Here is a 24,333-nt window from a genome sequence, read left to right as displayed (position 1 = left end):
ATCGTGATGTATGTTTGCACCATCTTGCGTTTTAAGCATAATTCTTCTAGGCATAGATGGATTTCTTGCTGTATTTCCCCTAAGGGAATATCTTGTACCCGCCTTTGCTTTCCAAAGAACGATCTTTCAACCATCTGGGATAGTTCTTTCGGGATGGAAGTAAGGAAGACATGCTTCAAATTTGGGTCTGCTCCAACTTGATAAAAGGTTTGAAGCATTAATTTAAAATGCTTATCAAGATGTTTTTTCTGGATGGAGCAGCATCTTCTTTCAAAGAACTCTCTTCTTTTTATCTCTATGAGATCACCGGGTTTTCCCACAAAGACATGATATAAGAGAGTAAGGGCATGGCTGAAATTAGGTGACATCGAAATGAATCGGGTCTGTTCGACGGTGATTGCCACGAACTTCAAGCTTCTGTGAATCTTGTAACAAAATTGTACAAGACATCATTCATATCATGATTGGTGATAGATGGGTCTTGACCATGTATGAAATTCTTCAAGACGGTGCGGCCATTTCGGTAAGGAATATCATCAATGGTGAAGAATTGTTTTGATGTAGTGGACACATGGGGAGTGGAGTTGCGAGTAGGATTGCTTGTCGACCCATTTCCATATCGAATAATCGGATTCCATGTCATCATCGGTGGGTCAGCCATGAATATGGATGAAGTGGCGGGTGCAAAGGGGAGGGTATCGGCGTAGGAATTGAGAAGGATGAGGAGGAGGAAAAGGATATTGACGACTGTTTGATATCATGAGAAGTTTGCTCTCTGCGGGAGCAAAGTTTTTGGAGGATCGGGTTGTTCAGCTTTGTTGGATAACGAGTGAGGTTCTGGTGCCTAAATCCTTTAGAAAAGATTCTAATGGATTTGATAGCATCATCATTCCGGCCTTTCTCTTATAACAATGGAACTTGATTTTGTAGGCGATGCCTTTTCGGGTGATGCCTTTTCTTTCCCCTATCTTTGCGGGGTTTTGATACGATTTCGTAAATTTGCCATATCTCGGTTCTCTTCTATAAGGATCACGGTGGAATAGTGGCAAAAATGGAGGTTTGAGGTGGTGGGGGTAAATACCCGGTTTTAACGGGAGGTGCTAATGGGTCGAATGGTCGAACCTTCCTTCTTCAAGAAGCTGGATTTGGGTTACGAGCTTTTCTATTTCGGTGTGGACTTTCGAGATAATGGTACCCAAGATGTTGTCCTAATTCCAAGGCGTGGAGCCTTTTCTGGAATTCAGAAAGTATCTTCTTGGTACTTTCATCATACCTTCGGAGATCTTGTTGCACACTTCCAATTTTGGAGTCAATTGCCTTGAAGGCATTGTTTTGTGCTAACATAGTCTCGATTGCCAATTTAGAACGACTTCGGCAGAGGTTTTTTTCTGTTTCCCATGTTCATCTATATCGGTGGGAGTAGGAATTTTAGGAACATGGCGATATCGCCATGAGGATCAATAAACTCTTCGCGCGGGGAATGAGAGTTTAGAACTTTCCTTGACAAGAGGAGGAAAGTCGGTATCTGAAACATAGCAATTGAAGAAGCGAGATGGTACTTCTTCGGAATTTCGAGGGGGTAAGAATGCTTCTTAGCCCATTTACGGATTGGCTTATAGAATGGAGAGAGGACTTGCTTTTTCGGGGAGGAGATGGCGGTGGTGTTTTTGGTAGATCGGTGAGTCTGGGATGTAGTTTTAGACTCGGTGGTGGAGGTGGTGTATAAGAAACCATGAATTGGTATTTGTCACATTCACCAAGAGTATCAACGGAGGAATCTCCGTCTAAGTACCTTTGGAACATCTTATCCTTTGGCCTTTTCCGTCGAGGTGGGGTTCTTGCAAAGGATCTACCTCATCGGGGAATTTGTACAAGTGAGAACATTGACAAAAAGGATCCCAAAATAATGACCATAATTGTCTTTATAGTAATGAACAGGATGTCCATCACCATCAAAATGCCTAACATGCTTTTTGGATCTGGCTCGGAAATAGATTGAGGAACACATGGTTCAATCATGAAGAGAGTTTGGAAGATAGAAGGACTTTCTTCCTTTTCCTTACCAAATTTGATGGAAACAGTTCCATCCTTTTTTCTTACGAACTCTGAGTCCGTAGACTGGAAAGGTTTGTTATGCTGATGTAACTTTTCGTAGTTGGTAATCCAGGTCTCTGGAAGGAGCTTGGCCAACGTATCCTTTGGGATCTATATGGGAACATGGATACAGGATGCTGGTCATTTTGCATGGAAATGAACAAGGCATCTTCATTACCATTGTTGAAGTTGAGGTCAAGTGCATGGTTTTGTACTCGATAAACCATCGGTAATGTAGTGTTGCCGCTACGGAGTCGGCGGTTTGAGGGCTCCAGTAAGTTGAACTTGGACTTTCATAAAAGAAATGGCGGGGATCCGAAAGAGCGATGTTGAAGTTGGGATATAGAGTGACAAAGACTGTTTCGCATTCAAGGTAGTTTGAACAAGTACCAATGCAAGCATTTGGTATTGTAAAACCTGGTGTCTAGCAATGCTACTCTTGCCACAAGCGGCAAACCTTTTCGACCGTGGAAAGTCGAGCAAGACGAACAGCTCCATAATGGACATGAGTGTATCCTGTTGAGCCCATTGTCCGGGAAATTGCGGAGGGATCGGAGAGTAACAAAATATTCCTTTTCAAGTAGCGGGAATAGGATCTTTGGTCGAATTTGGAGGATTGGACATACTCTTTTACTTGCTTTGGGGTTTGGTGAATAAGTTGGCGAATGGAGCGAATGGGTGAAAATGAAGAGGTTGGTTTTGCGAAAGCAGAATAAGGGTTCATGAGGGGAAGTTGGGTTTCAGAAATCTTGGTTTCATCACTAAGAGAGACTTCATAAAGATAGTCGATCTTAGAAGCATTAGAGACACGAAACTCAGGAGGGGTTGAGGATGAAGACGAAGGTGTAAGGGACACTGGTGCTTCGAGGATTTCAGGTTCTGTAGACATGATGAGAAGAGATCTTCTCAGCACTGGATTCACCTATCAAGCGCATGGAATGGATAACATTAAAAACGAAACCATGGCTCTGATACCATGAATGGGGTTGTTCGCCCGCTGTGGGATGCATACCTGCAGTAAATTTACTCTCCTTCCCTGGTTCTAAGTCTAGGTCCATTCATGGTATCAGAGCCATGGTTTCGTTTTTAATGTTATCCATTCCATGCGCTTGATAGGTGAATCCGGTCTTTGAGAAGATCTCTTCTCATCATGTCTACGAACCTGAAATCCTCGAAGCACCGGTGTCCCTTACACCTTCGTCTTCATCCTCAACCCCTCCTGAGTTTCGTGTCTCTAATGCTTCTAAGATCGACTATCTTTATGAAGTCTCTCTTAGTGATGAAACCAAGATTTCGAAACCCAACTTCCCTCATGAACCCTTATTTCGCTTTCGCAAAACCAACCTCTTCATTTTCACCCATTCGCTCCATTCGCCAACTTATTCACCAAACCCCAAAGCAAGTAAAAGAGTATGTCCAATCCTCCAAATTCGACCAGCATCCTATTCCTGCTACTGAAAAGGAATATTTTGTTACTCTCCAGATCCCTCCAGAATTTCCCAGACAATGGGCTCAACAGGGATACACTCATGTCCATTATGGAGCTGTTCGTCTTGCTCTGACTTTCCACGGTCGAAAAGGTTTGCCGTTGTGGCAAGAGTAGCATTGCTAGACACTGTGTTTTTACAATACCAGCATGCTTGCATTGGTACATTCAAACTACCTTGAATGCAGGAACAGTCTTTGTCACTCTATATCCCAACTTCAACATCGCTCTTTCGGATCCCCAGTTACTTTCTTTTATGAAAGTCCAAGTTCAACTTACTGGAGCCCCTCAAACTGCTGACTCCGTAGCGGCAACACTACATTACCAGATGGTTTATCGAGTACAAAACCATGCACTTGACCTCAACTTCAACAATGGTAATGAAGATGCCTTGTTCATTTCCATGCAAAATGACCAGGCATCCTGTATCCATGTTCCCATATAGATCCCAAAGGATACGTTGGCCAAGCTCCTTCCAGAGACCTGGATTACCAACTACGAAAAGTTACATCAGCATAACAAACCTTTCCAGTCTACGGACTCGAGTTCGTAAGAAAAAGGATGGAACTGTTTCCATCAAATTTGGTAAGGAAAAGGAAGAAAGTCCTTCTATCTTCCAAACTCTCTTCATGATTGAACCATGTGTTCCTCAATCTATTTCCGAGCCAGATCCAAAAAAGCATGTTAGGCATTTTGATGGTGATGGACATCCTGTTCATTACTATAAAGACAATTATGGTCATTATTTTTGGGATCCTTTTTGTCAATGTTCTCACTGTACAAATTCCCCCGATGAGGTAGATCCTTTTGCAAGAACCCCACCTCGACGGAAAAGGCCAAAGGATAAGATGTTCCAAAGGTACTTAGACGGAGATTCCTCCGTTGATACTCTTGGTGAATGTGACAAATACCAATTCATGGTTTCTTATACACCACCTCCACCACCGAGTCTAAAACTACATCCCAGACTCACCGAGATCTACCAAAAACACCACCGCCATCTCCTCCCCAGAAAAAGCAAGTCCTCTCTCCATTCTATAAGCCAATCCGTAAATGGGCTAAGAAGCATTCTTACCCCCCTCGAAATTCCAGAAGAAGTACCATCTGCTTCTTCAATTGCTATGTTTCAGGATACTGACTTTCCTCCTCTTGTCAAGGAAAGTTCTAAACTCTCATTCCCTGCTGCAGAAGAGTTTATTGATCCTCATGGCGTATATCGCCATGTTCCTAAAATTCCTACTCCCACCGATATAGATGAACATGGGAAACAAAAAAAACCGCCGCCGAAGTTGTTCTAAATTGGCAATCGAGACTATGTTAGCACAAAACAATGCCTTCAAGGCAATTGACTCCAAAATTGGAAGTGTGCAACAAGATCTCGAAGGTATGATGAAAGTACCAAGAAGATACTTTTCGAATTCAGAAAAGGCTCCACGCCTTGGAATTAGGACAACATCTTGGGTACCATTATCTCGAAAGTCCACGGCCAGAAATAGAAAAGCTCGTAACCCAAATCCAGCTTCTTGAAGAAGGAAGGTTCGAGACCATTCGACCCATTAGCACCTCTGTTAAAACCGGGTATTTACCCCCACCACCTCAAACCTCCATTTTTGCCACTATTCCACCAGATCCTTATAGAAGAGAACCAGATATGGCAAATTTACGAAATCGTATCAAAACCCTGCAGAAAGATAGGGGGAAAGAAAAGGCATCACCCGAAAAGGCATCGCCTACAAAATCAAGTTCCATTGTTATAAGAGAAAGGCCAGAACAGATGATGCTATCAAATCCATTAGAATCTTTTCTAAAGGATTTAGGCACCCAGGAACCTCACTGTTATCCAACAAACGAACAACTGATCCTCCAAAAACTTTGCTCCCAAAAAGAGAGCAAACTTCTCATGATATGAAACAGTCGTCAATATCCTTTTCCTCCTCCTCATCCTTCTCAATTCCTACAGTCGATACCCTCCCCTTTGCACCAGTCACTTCATCCATATTCATGGCTGACCCACCAGATGATGACATGGAATCCGATTATTCTGATATGGAAATGGGTCAGACAAGCAATCCTACTCGCAACTCCACTCCCCATGTGTCCACTACATCAAAACAATTCTTCACCATTGATGATATTCCTTACGTAAATGGCCGCACCGTCTTGAAGAATTTCATACATGGTGAAGACCCGATCTATCACCAATCATGATATGAATGATGTCTTGTACAATTTTGTTACAAGATTCACAGAAGCTTGAAGTTCTGGTGGCAATCATTTCGAACGAACAGGACCAGATTCATTTCGATGTCACCTAATTTCAGCCATGCCCTTACTCTCTTATATCATGTCTTTGTGGGAAAACCCAGGTGATCTCATAGAGATAAAAAGAAGAGAGTTCTTTGAAAGAAGATGCTTTGCTCCATCCAGAAAAAACATCTTGATAAGCATTTTAAATTAATGCTTCAAACCTTTTATCAAGTTGGAGTGCACCCAAATTTGAAGCATGTCTTCCTTACTTCCATCCCGAAAGAACTATCCCGGATGGTTGAAAGATCGTTCTTTGGAAAGCAAAGGCGGGTACAAGATATTCCCTTAGGGGAAATACAGCAAGAAATCCATCTATGCCTAGAAGAATTATGCTTAAAACGCAAGATGGTGCAAACATACATCACAGATGACAGACGCCTCGAATCAGCCTGCTCCCGTCAAGAGCTGAAAATTAAATGCTCCAAGAAAGACTGTGATGGTACATGTGGCAAATATTCTCGGAAGAAGAAACACTACAAGAAGTTTTGGATAAAGAAATCCAAGCATGGTTCCAAGCACTTCCGGAAAAAGAAGAAATGGCGATACCTACGCAAAAGAAAGGATCGCACAAGCCACAAGAAATCAAATCGTTGCTACATCTCGCAATCGAAATGACATTTTGCCAAAAATTGCCCTCAAGCGAGAAAAGGTCGAATCATCTAATCCATCATATTGAGAACGAAATAGGTATTTCTCTCGAAAATGATGATATAGAATCCTTATTCTCTCGCCGATGAAGAACCATCGACCAAACTCTTTGTGCCATTCCCTCTTACCAAACTTCCGGAAACCGAGTCGGACTCAGTCCGAAGAAATTTTCCACATATCACCATCATCCCCGAACCAAATCTGGACATATTTTCGAGCCGGACTCACCGTCCACACTTCCCCGTAAAAATCCTTACATCAAAGTTTGCTAAGCCTATCACCGTTATTGCTCTCATTGACACAGAGCAAGTTGTTCTATCCTAGATACCAAAATTCTTCTGAAGAATTCTGGACCCCTTACATCGAGATATTTCAGTGCGTGTCGGGAGATACTTTCTCCACAAATGTCGAACCACTCCCGTAATCGTCCAGTTCTTTTGAGTGTTCCATAACCGCAAAGATTTTTGGATCTAACCTTCCCAATAAAGATCGATAATTGGGTGGGACATCATGACTCAAATCTCCTAGCTTCGCAAAGCATTCTGGAAAAGGTCTTAGATATAAAGATCAATTCTCTGAATTTGTTAATATCCAGAGACTATTTTCCATTGAAATGAGTCTACTAGATCCAATTATGCAAAAATTGTTAGAATCTTGTTCGTAATCCCATGCAGAATTTGCTCAAAAGTGCTCTCATCCTTTATGGAAAAACCCGGAGTTCTTTGTTCGCCTTCCTTAAAAAAAAAAAAAAAAATGAAGACATAAACCCAACCAAGGCGAGCCATATGGGAATGAAACCAGAACATTTGGGTTTAGCCCAAAGGGAATGCTCGGAACTTTTGCAACAAGGCCTTATTGAAGTTTCTGACTCACAATGGGCTTGTGAAGCCTTTTATGTCAATAAGCGTGCCGAGCAAAAACAGAGGAAAAATGAGATTGGTAATCAACTATCAACCCTCAATCTTTTCCTCCAAGATGATAAATTCCCTTTACCATCTAGAGACTCACTCTTTAGTGGTCTAACCAAAGCCCACATCTATTCCAAATTCGACCTCAAAGCCGGATTTTGGCAATTGGGCATCCATCCCGAAGACGGATCCAAGACAGATTTCGTATTCGAACCAACACTTCCAATGGAAAGTTCTTCCTTTTGGCTTAAAGGTAGCACCATCCCTTTTCCAAAAGGCCATGTGTCGCATCTTCCAACCAATTCTATCAAGTGCAGTTTGTATACATTGACGATAATCTGCTCTCTGATCTCCCGATGAACATACACCGCCAACTCCTTGAGCAATTTGCAGAAATCGTAAAGAAGCATGGTATTATGCTCTCGCAAAGGAAGATGAATATTGCCCAGACAGAAATTGAATTTCTTGGTATGCACCTTAACAAAGGTACATATTACCTAGGGCCACATATCGCTCAAGAATTATTGAAGTTTCCTCAGGATAACTTCACAACAAAGCAGTCCAACAATTTCTTGGGATAATTAACTATCTCAAGGTTTTTGTCCCAAATATTGCAAAGTTTCTGATCCCTTTGCAATCCATACTGAAGAAAAATTCTCCACCTTGGGGAAAAACTCAGACCAAAGCAGTTGCTGAACTCAAAGAGATTATGCAGAATCTCCCACCATTACAAATACCGTCAACAGGCAAAAGAATTCTCCAAACTGACGCCAGTGATGAATATTGGACGGCTGTTCTTTTTGAAGAAATTGATGGTAAGAGACTCCTTTGTGCTCATAAAAGTGGAAAGTTTTCCCAAGCTGAAATGCATTACCATTCCACTTTCAAAGAAATCCTAGCAGTCAAAAATGGAATCAAAAAGTTTGAGTTTCATCTCATCGGCCACCACTTCCTGGTGGAATTAGACATGGCATCTTTTCCTCAGATGACCAAGTTTAAACAAAAGCAAATTCCAAATTCACAACCGCTTAGATGGGCTGAATGGTTTTCAAAATACTCCTTTGAAACTAAGCATATTCGGAAAGAAGAATGTACTTGCGACTTCTTATCAAGGCCAAAAGCACCAGCCCGAGATCAACATGTATATCAAAAGGCCTGCTTTCCACATGCTCAACCATGGAGTAAAATACAAAATCGAGAACATCAAAGATTCACAGAGCTGGAAATACCCCCAGGAGATTATTCAGCAGATCCAGAACGACAGCCTTGCTGAGAACCTGGAGAACCTCATGTGGCAAAGCCACACGAGACCTATTCGAGATTCAATGGAGGTTCGATTCTTTATCCTTTTGGGTTAAATATGAATTATCCATTCATTCATCCTCTTATCTGGAAGGAAGATGATTTTCTGAGCAGCTCAAAACGTTATTATGGTACTTAACCAATAAGTATCTAATAGCTTTTGAAATCCCAACCGTAAGATTCATTACTAACCTCACAAGGATATTCTTGCTCGGAAGAAACATTGAAAAGGAATGTGATAGAAATCTTTTAGAATTTCTAAATTGGTTCTATCCCCCTACATGTTGGAAACAAGACTTAGAAAAAGAATCGAGATCGATGACGCCAAACCCCGAAGTCCATACCATCCTGTTTTTTCGACGTCCTTGGAATTTTTGCAGAAATAATGGAAGCATTCTCAATGCACCACTTTGGAAATAGGAACCACAGCCTATAAACCTAACTTGAACAGTCGAGAAGCTTGGATTTACAGATCTTATCCTAGATCTGTTCGACTCTGTGAAAACGAATATCGAGAACTCCAAAGAATCATGTGCCAGGAAAACAAGACCATTCCCGAAGATATTTGGAATAATGCACCCACTACGTGGGATCATTATGACCGAGCACCAGAAGCTAAGGAAGCACTCGGACAATACAGACAAGCCTCATCGTCCCAAGAGCCTGAAATGACAAGTGAAGATGACATTGTCCAGTCCACCCAGGACCCCTATGCACGCTTTGGAGGACCTCTGTCCCAAGATCTCTACGAACAATTCCAAAGCATGGACACATCCTTCTATGCAGAGCCATCCAATTGGCCTCAGCCAAGAATTCCTGACCTTCAAGAAGATGAAAATACAAACTGGGCTGAAGAAGAAGCATCACATTGGGCTCATGAACAAGCATCCTCGTCAAGACTGAATCAAATCCTCTCACCAGAAGACCTTGAAGCCCTTGAACAGAAGTACGAGGCACATCTCCTAGAAGACAATTCGGATGACTCAGTGTGTAGCTACAATGCTCGTGATGGACGAGACCGTTGAATCCGTACAGTTTCACTGTAGCAAATCACTGTTCACTTTTACTGTAGCACTAGGCTAGGGAATGTACTGTGAATGATACATTTACTCTTTATCAAGATTCGATTACATGGATGACAGAAAGCAAATGATATTAACATGATGCTAAACCGACGTTGTTTTTGCTAGAAAATCATTTGATAAACCTTGTCAGAGGATAAATATGTCAAACAACAAGAAAAAGTTCATAGTTTGGGGATTTTTATGTTACAAAAAGAAGTTTAATATATATATATATATATATATATATATATATATATGTCACAATTGACATAATTTGTATATTTTTTTGTGGCTTCTTTCTTCTTTTTTTTTTTTTTTTTTTTTTGAGAACCCCAGGAGTAGCAACATATATGCACTCCCGTAGACCAGAAGATTCAAAAAGAAGGGAAAAACTAAAAAGCATGCGGAGAACAGAAGCATTGCACGAGTCCTACCAAACGAAAGTGAATAATTTGACCGGGGTTAGGTGCGTAGTGCCCATGGTGCATGCGTGGTAAAGTCTCGACAGAATTGGATGAAAACTACCGGACGCAAATAATAATTATTATTATTAGAAATTATTTTTAAAAAAGAAATAGATTTTTCTTTTTTTCTTTTTTTGGATGAGTTTCTGAGAAAAATTCATGTTTAATAATTGATGTAAAATTTCTGTTCCAGGAATAGAATTTTGATACAAAATTTCTCCTTCCTCGGAGGCGGCAGATGACAACAACGGTAACCGGCGACGGATGGTGGACAACAGTGGCGGACGGCAGGCGATAGCAACAGGCAAGTGACTAACTAGTAGAGAGAATAAGCAATAACAAGAATTTTCACTTCTCATTTTTGTTCCAAACCTATTTCTAGATTAAAATTTATTTCAAAAATATAAAAATAAAATTACGTTATCAAACAGATTTCTGTTCCATAAACAAATCCGAAATAGAAAATTATTTGGAACAGAAATAAAATGGCTGTCATACACATCCTACAACTCGCTTTTGTCAACTAAGGCTTGATGCTGAGATGATGGGTCAAAAGAGGTTGCTCAAATTGGAGCCTATGTCCTAGTAAGGTTTCACTCCCGCATTAGGGATGTCAAGGGGTGGGAATGGGACTGCGTTTACATGATACTGGGCCCAACCCAAAACCCTATAGGCACGCGATTGACTTGACCCAACCCGCTTAAGACTCGAATATCATATAATACAAGAGAACGGGTAAAATGGTTCCATTGAAGGTGTAAAATCAGAAATTTATTCAAAGCTACCCTACATAGAATGTCAAAAAAGCCTAACCCGGCCCAACCCTACCCCAACCCTCATGATACAAACATCTAAAAATTTGTATCCAAAGAAAACTAGGGTCTGGTCAACGTGGGCTTTTTTGACACCCCTACTTGCGCATATGGCTAAAACCAAGTCGAGTTACTCAAGAGTAGCTTGAGTTCGACTTGCTTAGTTTTGAGTCAAGCACGAGTTCAAATCCCTCAAGTATCTTATTGAGTTGAGTTTGGGCTTTTCAATACTTAGCTCAATACCTTATTGAGCTTTCATTATTAAAAGCATTTGATAACTATAACAATATATATGATGATATAATATTTGAGCTTATAAAATCCAAGCTCGAGTTTTGATTGAAAGTTTGACTATAATCAAATTGAGCTAGGGTATTATGAAACCCTAAGTGCCTCCAATCATCAGGAGTTTGCTCTAATCGGCCATCGGAGAGTTTTCCCAGCAGGAGGCATGGTTTTTCTCGGCGAACTTGCTCGGTCTCTGAAGCGACTCTGCTGTAGAGAGGGGGGGTTCTTGTCTTCATGATGGATTGTCAATGGATTTTGATTCCGAAAGGGGCATAATCGTCTTTTCAGTGAAATAATCTTACTTGTTGAGACAATCCTTCACTGGAGAAAGGGCACATGGAAAGTGGGAAAATAAACAAAAGATAACAATTTTGTCCAATTTCAGTGATCAATTAAGTTATTGTGAAGTAAGATAGATTTAACTTAGCAAAAAACAAGAAAATTTAATTTTGATGGTGCTATAAATTTAAGTAATCATAATTGTGAAGTGTTAGGGATTCTATTTTTACTATGAAAGACCCCCAAATCCTGTATACTTATTACAAATTTATCTTAAACTAATTTTTTTACCATCAAAAAACTTAAACTGGTACACTTGTAATAAATTTATTTCAAATTATTTTTTTATCACAAAAAATCCCAAATTGATAGATTCTGACAAATTTACTCAAAACTAATATTTTAACAACAAAAAACTCAAAACTGATAAACTTGCGACAGATTTATTTTCCATTAACTTCTGTCAAATTTTACTGTTAAATTTGCTAACATGGATGACACATGATGATATGGCATGTCCATAGGGTAAATATCATGAAAAACTCAAAACATATACTTATGATAAATTTAACATTACTTTTGTAATAAATTTAACGATACACCTATAATAAATATGGAATTTTTCGTGATATTAATCCTATGAATTATTACGTGGACTTGCCATGTCACCATAACACATCACAATGTGTCATTTATCTTAACAAATTTAATGGTAAAATTTGATGGAAGTTAATAGAGGAAAAATTTATCCGTCACACCAGTTGAAAAGTTTAGCAATTGTCACGAGTTTATCAATTTAAAATAAATTTATCATAAATATATTAGTTCGAAATTTTTATGATCAAAAAACTTATTTAGAATAAACTTATCACGAATATACTAATTTAAAATTTTTCTTAATATTAACTCTTTAATTTTTTGGCCAAGGTTAACTACATTCACAATTCGCAACCTCCACTGATAAAAGCAAACATCACGAGAGTTGAAATGTGGAATGACTCGACAACAATCGACCTATATTCATTCAATCCTCAACTTTTAAATTTAACTTTTAAATTTAATTAATTTGATTCTAAATCTTTTAACAATTTACCTTCCAATACAATCAACAATGCAACACAACCAATACTAACGTTAAAATTTTAAAAAAATTTAAAAAAAAAACACCAACTTAAATAAAAAATCTGAATTTTTATTTTTTTTCCTTCTGTTTCTTTGCATTTCTTCCTACCTTCTTTTTTTTCCTTCTTTTTTTCCCCGTTCTTCCCCTGCCAATCGCCAGGCCTGCGCGAAGGCCACGACATCCTGGCCAAGGGTGGACCTCATCGTCAAAGGCTCCAATTCATTACCACACCAAGGACGCACCACATAAAATACACAAAATCAGAGAAACCCAATGCCTTTCTTTTTGCTTTCCCATAAATAAAAAACGATATCAACTCCAAAACAGAAGAAACTTCTCCAAGCACTGCATAGATGCAAACAAACCGAATGTTCATAGTATGTCCTCATATTTGAAGGTTGTACATGCCATAAGATGATCAGTGGGAGCGACATTTTACACAAGGATCCTAACAAGCAGAATCCTATAATATTCATGATTCAAACTGCTGTGAAATATCAACCAATCCCAATCAGTTTCGGCTATCAGACAAACTGATCAAGGTACTGATCCACGGTCGTGTATTTGACGTCAGGATAGAGCTCTGAAGCTTCCACTCCGAATGACGGCTCAATCTCAAAGTTGGTTTGGTCTCCTTTCACAAAAACAGAATGAGATATGGCCAATATCACATTGAGTGGAACTGCCGCCTCTGCAATATCACCAGACAAGTAGACCGATCAACATCAGAATACTTAAATCTCAGAGAGAAATAGACAATTCTACATGCTTAAATCAAATAGAAACGCATCCCTGACCTTGAATATTCTTCAGAACTTGCTCCTCTGGAACATAAACCCTCTCCAGGGTCTTGCCAATCTTTCTCTCCCACAAAGACACAAGATCATTAAACGAGTAGGTGTTAGCAGGAGGTTTGATGTACAGAATTTTGTTCAGGGTCCTCGGATCATCCACAGCTTTGATAGTATAGGTGCCGATGTCATCCTCCTTGTTAAACACCGCTGTATATTGACAGGGAGAATTTTAGAATTCAGTTGATAAATATAAGCCATTAATATTCCTAGAGTTACTTTCAGCTCGCATTCAAAGAAGATTTTTCTCGGTAAACAGAATCACCAGACAACTCGCACACAACTGCATCCATATGTTCTTTTTTCTATCAAATACATTAAGATAACCTTCACGATCTGCTGCCTAGGCGGTATTGTGCCAAGATAAACCAAATAACTTCCATGTCATCTATTAGTCTCTGAAAGTGAAGACTAATGGATGTAAAAGGCCAACATCTCCAGATACAGAAGATGCCTGGAATTCGCAAGCTTCAAGAACTGCCCCACTCTGATCACTACCGTGATTAAGTTGTGAAAAATGTACAGAAAAAACTAAAAAAATTAAAATGTGCATCTCTCAAGAAATTGCTTCTTACCTTTTAAATTTCCATCCCCTAAAATAACAACTTTATCTCTAGGGGGGGCTGTAGCCCCAGGCTGCGACAATGTTGGAAGGAAGTAACCTGCAAAAAAGTTAGAAGACACATAGGTATAAGGGATTCCCTCGGCCTCAACAAGGCGGCGAATCTTGGCCTTGATAGCAAATGCAGTTTTTGCTGGATCCACAGCATGGACACGATCCACATCATTTCCAAATTCTGAAGGTAAGAATCTCTGTGAAGAAAATTAACTGAATTAGAAGAAACATTTTTATTAGAAAGCAACAAAAAACTAGAGTATATTCCCCTTATTGAACAAACTTAAATGAGTTATGGCAAATAAAGAAAACAAACTTACTCGAGACTGAATTTCACGTTTTAATACGTTACTATAACAGAGTAAAAATGATTATAAGTGAATCAATACAAGTAATGAAGCAAATTCGACCCCAAGTGCTATTAGAAAAATAGAAGAAAAGAAAACTGAAGATTTAATTGTTAAGGCATCTGCCAGATAAGTCTGTCGAGTATAAAATATGCAAACATGCCGTTTGCTTGGACACTTTCACAAGTAAAATATTAGGTAAGTCCAATGCCTTTCGTGAGCATATGCTGAGCTCCACTCACTATGGACCGTCATCCCCCAAAGCAACAACTACTAAACTATCCACTAACTGGGTTTTGGTAACTTATTTACAACAATAATGAAACCACCGAAGAGAGACCACTTGAAGGATTAAGCAGTTCATGTTTTTCATTCATGGTCAAAGAGCACGGTAGATAACCATCATCCATGTTGAGTGCTTGAAACCTTTTAACTTTTTCAATGACCTAGAGTAAACCCAACCGCAGTGAAGCCCGCACTGTCCGGTACTCAGATTTGAAATAGCTGTACTCAAATTTCGCTCACGACTTCTACACAAAGTCATGACTATATATAAAAAATAAAAAAAATAAAAGGAAAGAAGTGAAGTCTACGGACTTAAAAGTCAAATCCATCCCATTTCATCACAGCAAATCTCACGAGGAGAAAGCGATGCACTTGTACCGGGAAAAAAAAAAGCAAAAAAAGAATAAGCTATCGCAATGAAATTATTAAAAAACAGCACGACCTTGATATTCCCGGCTGCTTTGATGGCAACCACAATCCTGTCTTGGTCCGCTAGTTGCGCTTGCCCCACAGCAGAGATTACCACATCCACCTGCTTAATCACACTCAACAGACTCTCTTGATCGTATATGTCTCCCTGAGGATCAAATAACCAGGAGCATGGACAAACAATCGATAAAGTCAGCAATCGTCAAAAAAAAAAAAAAAAATCCTATTTTGGCAGTAGGAAGACTAAGAAAATGAGAAAAACACGATCCGATGCAGTTAAAACCTTCAATACCTTCATCAGACAAGACAAAGTATCATGAGAAATAAAAAGACAACCATCCGTAGTATAAATAGGCACCTAACGGTTCTTACCAAGGCATCTGAAGAACAAATCTGCCACGTTTACTTCTACAAAAAAGTTCATCTACACAGTACATTACATATGGAAAATTTCACAACATTTGTCTCCAAATGTACTCGTTCCTATCAGCATGCGAAGCTGAGATGATTCGTCAGTCAGCGCGAAAAATAGAGAAACACCAAATCGTAAGGTGACTCCGTCAACTGCGATCTTGCGAAAGATCGAGATAAAAATCGACGCCAGAGACGTTTCTCCGAATGACGAACGAGATCAACGGCAGGCGACGCTTCGATTCCTCGAAGCAGCACCACATGCGGGAAACGAACAGAGATTGCACGGGAATGAATACTCACGTGAACTAAATTGACGCCAAGGCTCTTGAAACCTTCGACGATTCCGGCCTTGGCGGGGCTGGAGAGAGTGGACTCCCTCACGAGAGCGAAGGTAGGGTGACCGGACTTGGCACTCGCTTCCACGATGAACTTTCCGATGTATCCGGTGCCTCCGATCACCAGCACTTTGCTCTTCTCGGCCATCTCGGAGTGGTTTTCACGGCGGAGGCACGGTGTTTTCCGGCGAACTTGATCGGTTTCTGGAAGCTACTTCGCTGTGACTGGACAGACAGCGGGAGATAGGGATGGGGAGAGAGCGCCAAAAAGCGGGGTTTCTGTTTCGACGATGAAGCGTCACATTTATTGCATCCTAGAAGGGTATAGTCGTCTTTTCAGTGAAGTGATTTTTTCTTGTCCCTTCACTGGAAAAAGGGTACGTGGAAAGTCGGAACTTTGCAGAAGAAAATTAAAATGTGTGAAATAAGCCAAAATATGAAAATTCAAATCTAAGTTTGGAAGGTGCTGGAAATACAAGTAATCCTATGATTTTGAAGCGTGAGAGACTCGAATTAATTTCATATTATGATTTTATTTTATTAAGCCATCGCAGTAGACATTAATTTTTCATGTGACTGGAAAGGAAAGAGTTTTTCATATTAAAATTTCTTTGATTACGCATTAAGCCATCGCAATTAATATTGATTTTTCATGTGACCAGCAAGGAAATAGTTAAGAGCGAATTTTAGATTATCAGATCATATTAAGAAAAAAAAAGTGAAAATGGTATCAAAGGGCAATGAGCTGCTCTCCACGCATGTTTTTGTGTTGAGCAATCTTTTTCGTGTTGATCACAAGATTGCTGTTTTTCATTTTCTTGGAAAAAAAGAGAGCAATCTTGTTAGATTTGTAATTCGTTCGAGAATTCAAGAGCAAGCACGATGTAAGCAAATCATGAACATGACGCGATAATCTTTTTATGATTAAAGTTAAAGGAATTTAAGTTTAGATGTCCATTCGAATTGAAAATGGAATTTTTATTTATTTTATAAAAAGTTGGTGAGATATTTCATAGTACCGTCGTCGAGAAAAGGACCCAAAAATCTACGCCCACCGTCCGTAACATGGTGCGAAATAATTCATTGATTCAGTCCACTAATACACAAATGACCGAGCTTCGAGATGGGAATTGGTTCGAGATTCTGTCCAGGTTCATCATGCACATATGCCTTTTCTTCTTCTTGTCGGTCCCACACCTACAAGATTCAAACATTAACATCAATTCGATAATCCGAGGTATTCATAAATTTTTGTTTAATCGTACTATTTTTAAGTTTATCCTTAATCAACTCACAACAGAAATTTCATCCTTACTCACTCCAAAAAAAAATGCTCGGTGAACCCCACATTTCAATTACAAGGAGATTTTCTAAGATAGATGTTTAAAGTTATATTCACTGATGTACCTCCGTTACTTTTTCGAATGAGTGCCTATGCTTTTTAATTTTTCCAATCAAGTGATTTTGCGTAAGGGTGTGCAAAAGAATCGAGACTCATCCAGACCGCCTAAAACTGGATCGGAATCGTTCGAATCGGTGGTTCTTGAGGAAGGCCCAGTTCCCAATTCCATTTATGGGAACCGTGGATACCGGTCCGGTTTCTAGTTCTATGGGCGGATCCATCCACCGCCCACCAGCATCGAATCGATTATATTAAAATAATATATTAATTTTAATATTAAAAAATGAAATTACAAATTAACAAACCCAAATCAAATAATTAAAAAAATTAATTAAAATGGGAAAAAAAAGTCCAAAACGCACCAAATGGAGAGGCGCTGATTTCCAATCAAACCAAATAGAGAGGCGCCGAAGCTAAAATGTCCAAAGTGTAGTTTGACAAAACGTAAGCAAGCATGTGAAGAAGCAGGGCTGCGGGAAAAGGAGAAGAAGAATGGGAAAAGTGCCAAAAAAAGTCCTAAACCTTTTGTCTTTTGCACCGATTTAGTCCTAAACTTTTTTTTTTGTGCCTATTCAAACACCTACAAGATTCAAACATTAACATCAATTTGATAATCCGAGGTATTCATAAATTTTTGTTTAATCGTACTATTTTTAAGTTTATCCTTAATCAACTCACAACAGAAATTTCATCCTTGCTCACTCCAAAAAAAAAAAAAAATGCTCAGTGAACCCCACATTTCAATTACAAGGAGATTTTCGAGGACAGATGTTTAAAGTTATATTCATTGTTGTACCTCCGTTACTTTTTCGAATGAGTGCCTATGCTTTTTAATTTTTCCAATCAAGTGATTTTGCTTAAGGGTGTGCAAAAGAACCGGGACTTGTCCAGACCGCCTAAAACTGGATCGGAACCGTTCGGAATCGGTGGTTCTTGAGGAACCGGTCCAGTTCCCAATTCCAATTTATGGGAACTGATGGATACTGGTCTGGTTCCCAGTTCTATGGGTGGATCCATCCACCTGCCCACCCAAACCGAATCGATTATATTAAAATAATATATTAATTTTAATATTAAAAAAATGAAATTACAAATTAACAAACCCAAATCAAATAATTAAAAAAATTAATTAAAATGAAAAAAAAAAAAGTCCAAAACGCACCAAATGAGAGGCGCGATTTCCAATCAAACCAAATAGAGAGGCGCCGAAGCTAAAATGTCCAAAGTACACTTTGACAAAACGTAAGCAAGCATGTGAAGAAGCAGGGCTGCGGGAAAAGGAGAAGAAGAATGGGAAAAGTGCCAAAAAAAGTCCTAAACATTTTGTCTTTGTACCGAGTTAGTCCTAAACTTTTTTTTTGTGCCTATTCAAACACCTACAAGATTCAAACATTAACATCAATTCGATAATCCGAGGTATTCATAAATTTTTGTTTAATCGTACTATTTTTAAGTTTATCCTTAATTAGCTCACAATAGAAATTTCATCCTTGCTCACTAAAAAAAAAAAAAAACTGCTTGGTAAACCCCGCGTTGTAATTACAAGGATATTTTCGAGGATAGATGTTTAAAGTTATATTCACTATTGTACCTCCGTTACTTTTTTGAAGGAGTGTCTATGCTTTTTAATTTTTCCAATCAAGTGATTTTGCTTAAGGGCATGCAAAAGAATCGAGATCCGCTCGGACCGCCCGAAACCAGTTGTTCTTGAGGGAATCGGTCTAGCTCTCGATTCCAATTTATGGAAACCAGTGGATACCAATCCAGTTCCCGGTTCCATGGGCGGATCTATCTATACGCCCACCCGGACCAGACCGATTATATTAAAATAATATATTAATTTTTAATATTAAAAAATAAATTACAAATTAACAAACCCAAATCAAATAATTAAAAAAAAAATTAAAGTGGCAAAAAGTCCAAAGTACACCAAATGGAGAGGGGCTAATCTCCAGTCAAACCAAATAGAGAGGCGTTGAAGTTAAAAAGTCCAAAGTACACATTGACCAAATGTCAAGCATTTAATGGGCAAAAAGCAAGCACATGAAGAAGCAGGACTACGGGAGGAGGAGAAGAAGAATGGGAAAAGTGCCAAAAAAAAGTCCTAAACATTTTGTCTTTGTGCCAATTTAGTCCTAAACATTTTTTTTGGTACCGATTTAATCCTAAACATTTTTACGTTGTGCCAATTTAGTCATTTCCAGCCAATTTTGACCGGATTTTGCTAACTGGACGCCGACCGACTGACGTGACCCAATCAGCGCTAACGTAGACAACTTTTAATAATATTTTACCATTTTTGAGTTTTTTTTATTTTTATTTTTATTTTTTCTTCCCTCTTCTTCCTCCGGCCGGTCGTCGGACCTCGGTGACCGACCAAAGGCAACGACCGGTGAGGTCAAGGTTGACCTTGCCGACCACCTCGCTAGTGGCCGCAAGGGTGGCCTCGCGCTGGGCAAGCCTCGCCCGATCTGGCGAGGGTCGAGCCTCGCCCATGACCAGCGAGGGCGAGCCCTGCCAGCTCGGTGCAAGGCCAGCTCTCTCTGCTCCGCTATCCGATCCCAATCTCACCCTAGAAATTTCCTCCCTCCACTCATCGTTGTTGTCTCTAGGGTTTTACAGGAGCTCGGGGGTGTCCATGGTCACGCAACTCTAGCCTCGAATTTTCACTTGGTTTCTCTCGCGGCGACGATCCGTCGGGCGAGGCTTGACCCTCGCCAAATCCAGCCCCGACGATGTGCCCAAGGAAAGGGACTTCCTTTGTGCAAAGGCACAATTCTCCCGTTTCACATATAAATCGTTTTCCCAAAGGGTTTGGAAAACTCGATTCAAATGCTCGACATGTTCCTCGAGTGTCCAACTATATACAACGATATCATCAAAGTAGACCACAACAAACCGATCAAGGAACGGGTGTAGTAGCTTGTTCATAAGAGTGCCAAACATAGCCAACGCATTGGTCAAGCCAAGAGGCACGACGAGGAACTCGTATGATCCATAGCGGGTCACACATGTGGTTTTCGGCTCATCCCCTTCGGCAATCCGAACTTGATAGTATCTTAATCGAAGATCAAGCTTGGAGAACCATCTGGCTTCCTCGAGCTAATCTAACAAGTTGGCTATAAGAAGGATCGGGTACTTGTTCTTGACGGCAAGCTTGTTTAATGCCCGGTAATCGATGCACATGCGGAGAGATCCGTCATGTTTTCTTTGGAACAAAACCAGGGCACCAAATGGGGCCTTGAATGGCCAAACGTACCTAGCATCGAGTAGCTCTTTGAGATGTTTCCTTAGTTCTTCCAACTCGGGAGGAGTCATGCGATAGGGTGTCATGGTCGGCGGTTGAGCATCGAGCACGAGCTTGATCCAATGATCCACTTCTCTCCAAGGAGGCAGCTTCTTGGGCAGCTCGGCTGACATCACGTCTTGGAAGGCATTGAGGACTCGGGCCACCTCTCCCGGTACCTCATTCTCCTCTGCGGAAATAGTTAAGAGCATATTTTAGATTATCATATCATATTAAGAAGAAAAAAAAAGTGAAAATGGTATCAAAGGGCAACGAGCTGCTCTCCACGCATGTTTTGTGTTGATCACAAGATTGCTGTTTTTCATTTTCTTGGAAAAAAAAAAAAGAGAGCAATCTTGTTAGATTCGTAATTCGTTCGGGAATTCAAGAGCAAGCACGATGTAAGCAAATCATGAGCATGACGCGATAATCTTTTTATGATTAAAGTTAAAGGAATTTAAGTTTAGATGTCCATTCGAATTGAAAATGGAATTTTTATTTATTTTATAAAGTTAGTGAGATATTTCATAGTACCGTCCTCGAGAAAAGGACCCAAAAATCTACGCCCACCGTCCGTGGCATGGTGCGAAATAATTCATTGACTCAGTCCTAAAACACAAATGGCCGAGCTTGGAGATGGGAATTTGGTTCGAGATGCTCTCCAGGTTCATCATGCACATATGCCTTTTCTTCTTCTTGTCGGTCCCACACCTACAAAATTCAAACATTAACATTAATTCGATAATCCGAGGTATTCATAAATTTTTGTTTAATCGTACTATTTTTAAGTTTATCCTTAATCAACTCACAATAGAAATTTCATCCTTGCTCACTCAAAAAAAAAAAAAAAAAACTGTCTGGTAAACCCCGCGTTTCTATTACAAGGAGATTTTCAAGAACAGATGTTTAAAGTTATATTCACTATTGTACCTCCGTTACTTTTTCGAATGAGTGTCTACGCTTTTTAATTTTTCCAATCAAGTGATTTTGCTTAAGGGTGTGCAAAAGAACCGGAACCCGCCCGAATCGCCTAGAACCGGATCAGAACCGTTCGGAACCGGTGATTCTTGAGGGAACCGATGGATACCGATCCGGTTCCCAGTTTCATGAGCGGATCCATCCACCTGCTCACCCAAATCGAACCGATTATATTAAAATAATATATTAATTTTTATATTAAAATAATGAAATTACAAATTAACAAATTAACAAACCCAAATCAAATAATTAAAAAAAATAATTAAAATGGGAAAAAAAGTCCAAAGCACACCAAATGAAAAGGCGCTAATCTCCAGTCAAACCAAATAGAGAGGCACTGAAACTAAAAAGTCCGAAGTGCACCTTGACAAATGTGGAGCAATTGGTGGACAAAAAAGCAAACACGTGAAGAAGTAGGGCTGCAAGAGGAGGAGAAGAAGAATAGGTCAAGCGACGAAAAACTAGCAATTTTGGTCAAAAATCAAAGTTGTTTCCCGTCAAGATTGGAGCTTTCGAGAAAATGATATTATTATTATTATGATATCGATTCCATGGATCCATCCGGGAATCGAACCGAACGAGCAATCCGGTTCCCGGGTAGATCCATGCAACTAACGGATGGATTCCGGTTCTAATTTTTTGGAACCGGTCCTTAACGGGTGGTTCCTAATTCTAGATCGAGAACCGCCCGCCCGGACCATGCACACTCCTAGTTTTGCTCACACAACATGTCTAGTCAATCTCTCCAACACCAAATTCAGCCAAGTCTAAGTAACATGTCTGTTGAATGGTGCTAGAATGTGGAGTAGATCATACTACTTGTGGTCGTCGAAAACTCTATCTAGAGCTTCGATTGCCATGCTATTTTCTATGTACGTGTTGTTCTCCTACTTATTCATCATTTAGTGTGGGTGTTCATGTAGGTAATATTTAATCAACATCATATTCCGACGTCTTTATTGGTCCAGTCAATTGGATGTGATGCTACAAGGATTTGATTAAATATTGTGCATAAATAAAAAGACTTTAGAACGATTGAAAATACGGGGACTTTATTAGAATGAGTAGTGAAGGACACGAAGGAAGAGTATGAAAACTTCCATAAAATTTGGTAAAATATTGCATGGTCAGTGTTGATGGCAGCTTGAGTAACTTCAACTGTACCTTTCCACTTAACATCTATGTAACGACAACCATGTAAATCGGCATTTTGCAAAATCATTTGGTTTAATCGAAAAAGAACTTCTTCAAATTGCTGGGCTTAATAGAGAGAGCAAGGAATATGGTTTTTGAAGATGTCCAGGTTCATCATGTTCGAAAGGTGGAGGTAGTCCTGCTTGCCTTTTCCTTTAGTTCCATCTACCGAAGTCTCTGAAGCATTGATGAAGTTTCGGAACCTTTCAGGGTACTGACCAATTGGTGTAAACCCTGCCAACTTCTATAAAAGAAATATGAAGAAAAGTAAAAATAACGCTTTTCAAAACAATTTAAAAATTAAATTACTAGACATTTTAATAAAATCGGTTACTTCAAATAACGAACTTCAAATTTTCAAATCATATTTAATAAGACTCCATGTAAGCCTAAGGTGCACCCTTTGACATCTTCCTTTTATATCGGGATCGGCCGGTGCTTATCCATCTTCTTAATTTGCTAAATGGTCTTTGAAAAGTTCATTCAACTATAAACAATCTGACATTGAGAGATTTACGACAACATGAAACGATGCGAACAATGGTAAAAAAGATTATCAATGGGCCATTCAGGCATCGATGGTCCGTGGGAAAATAATTAGCCTGCGAACATAAGAATTAAGAACCACAGTAGGGACATTATTATATGCACATTAAAATGTCTTATGAGCTAAAGAAAAATCCCTTTTTAGCATATGATCACGAACAAACAATTTTCGAAAGGTAGTTAATATATCTTGGTCAAGTACATCAAGGCCTTTCTTTTTTTTCTAAAAAGATCGGTGAAAATCTTAAAATATTCTCACTGTGACACATTTATCATTAACATTTTTCTGTAACATCAAAAACTCCCAAATTTATATTCGTGCGACATATTTACTCTTTATTGAGGATTCGTGCCTCTGCGTGGTTGAAGTAAAATAAAACGACCTTATTTTGACTAAAAATAAGATCTATTTTGTAACATTTCTATTCCAATGAACAGTTTCTTTTAGAAATAGTCTTTTTCTATTTTTATTTTTTGCAATAATTTATGAGTAAAAGAAAGCATTTGGTAAATATACAAAATTTATATTCTCGGAATAAGTCCAACGAATTTTTTTTATAACATATAATTTCTTTTAATTTTTTAATAATTCCTCCTCTAGTAGGTGACAACCAATGGCCAACATTCGGCGGCCGACAGTGGGGGCAATGGATCGGGGGCTCTAAGGAAAAAGAAGAAAAGAAAAAAATGACTTATTTCTAAAAATTGTTCATGGAAATAATAAATTACTTTTTTCTACCTCTTATTTCTATTTCAAAATTATTCACTAGCCATTTTTTTATTTCAAGAAATAAAAAAATTAATTGACGTTATCAAATAAATTTTTATTTTTTTATTCTAGAGAACAAAAGAAAAAAATTGAGAGAAATATGAAC

General features: G+C 39.2%; 1 protein-coding gene across 1 annotated transcript; it reads right to left on the bottom strand.

The window, feature by feature from the left end:
* Positions 1-13,035: 13,035 nt before the first annotated feature.
* On the bottom strand, positions 13,036-16,340 carry LOC104443605 (phenylcoumaran benzylic ether reductase Pyrc5). The gene is made up of 5 exons (XM_010057099.2): positions 16,018-16,340; positions 15,317-15,451; positions 14,202-14,439; positions 13,573-13,776; positions 13,036-13,466 (listed from the first exon to the last, which is right to left on the bottom strand). The coding sequence occupies exons 1-5, from the start codon at positions 16,198-16,200 to the stop codon at positions 13,300-13,302; spliced, it is 927 nt and encodes a 308-aa protein (XP_010055401.2). The 5' UTR covers positions 16,201-16,340; the 3' UTR covers positions 13,036-13,299.
* Positions 16,341-24,333: the final 7,993 nt, after the last annotated feature.

The sequence above is a fragment of the Eucalyptus grandis genome, chromosome 5, assembly GCF_016545825.1.
Source record: "Eucalyptus grandis isolate ANBG69807.140 chromosome 5, ASM1654582v1, whole genome shotgun sequence".
NCBI lineage: Eukaryota > Viridiplantae > Streptophyta > Magnoliopsida > Myrtales > Myrtaceae > Eucalyptus > Eucalyptus grandis.
The sequence above is the reverse complement of the archived record's forward strand: the minus strand, read 5'-3'. Positions and strand labels throughout refer to the sequence as shown.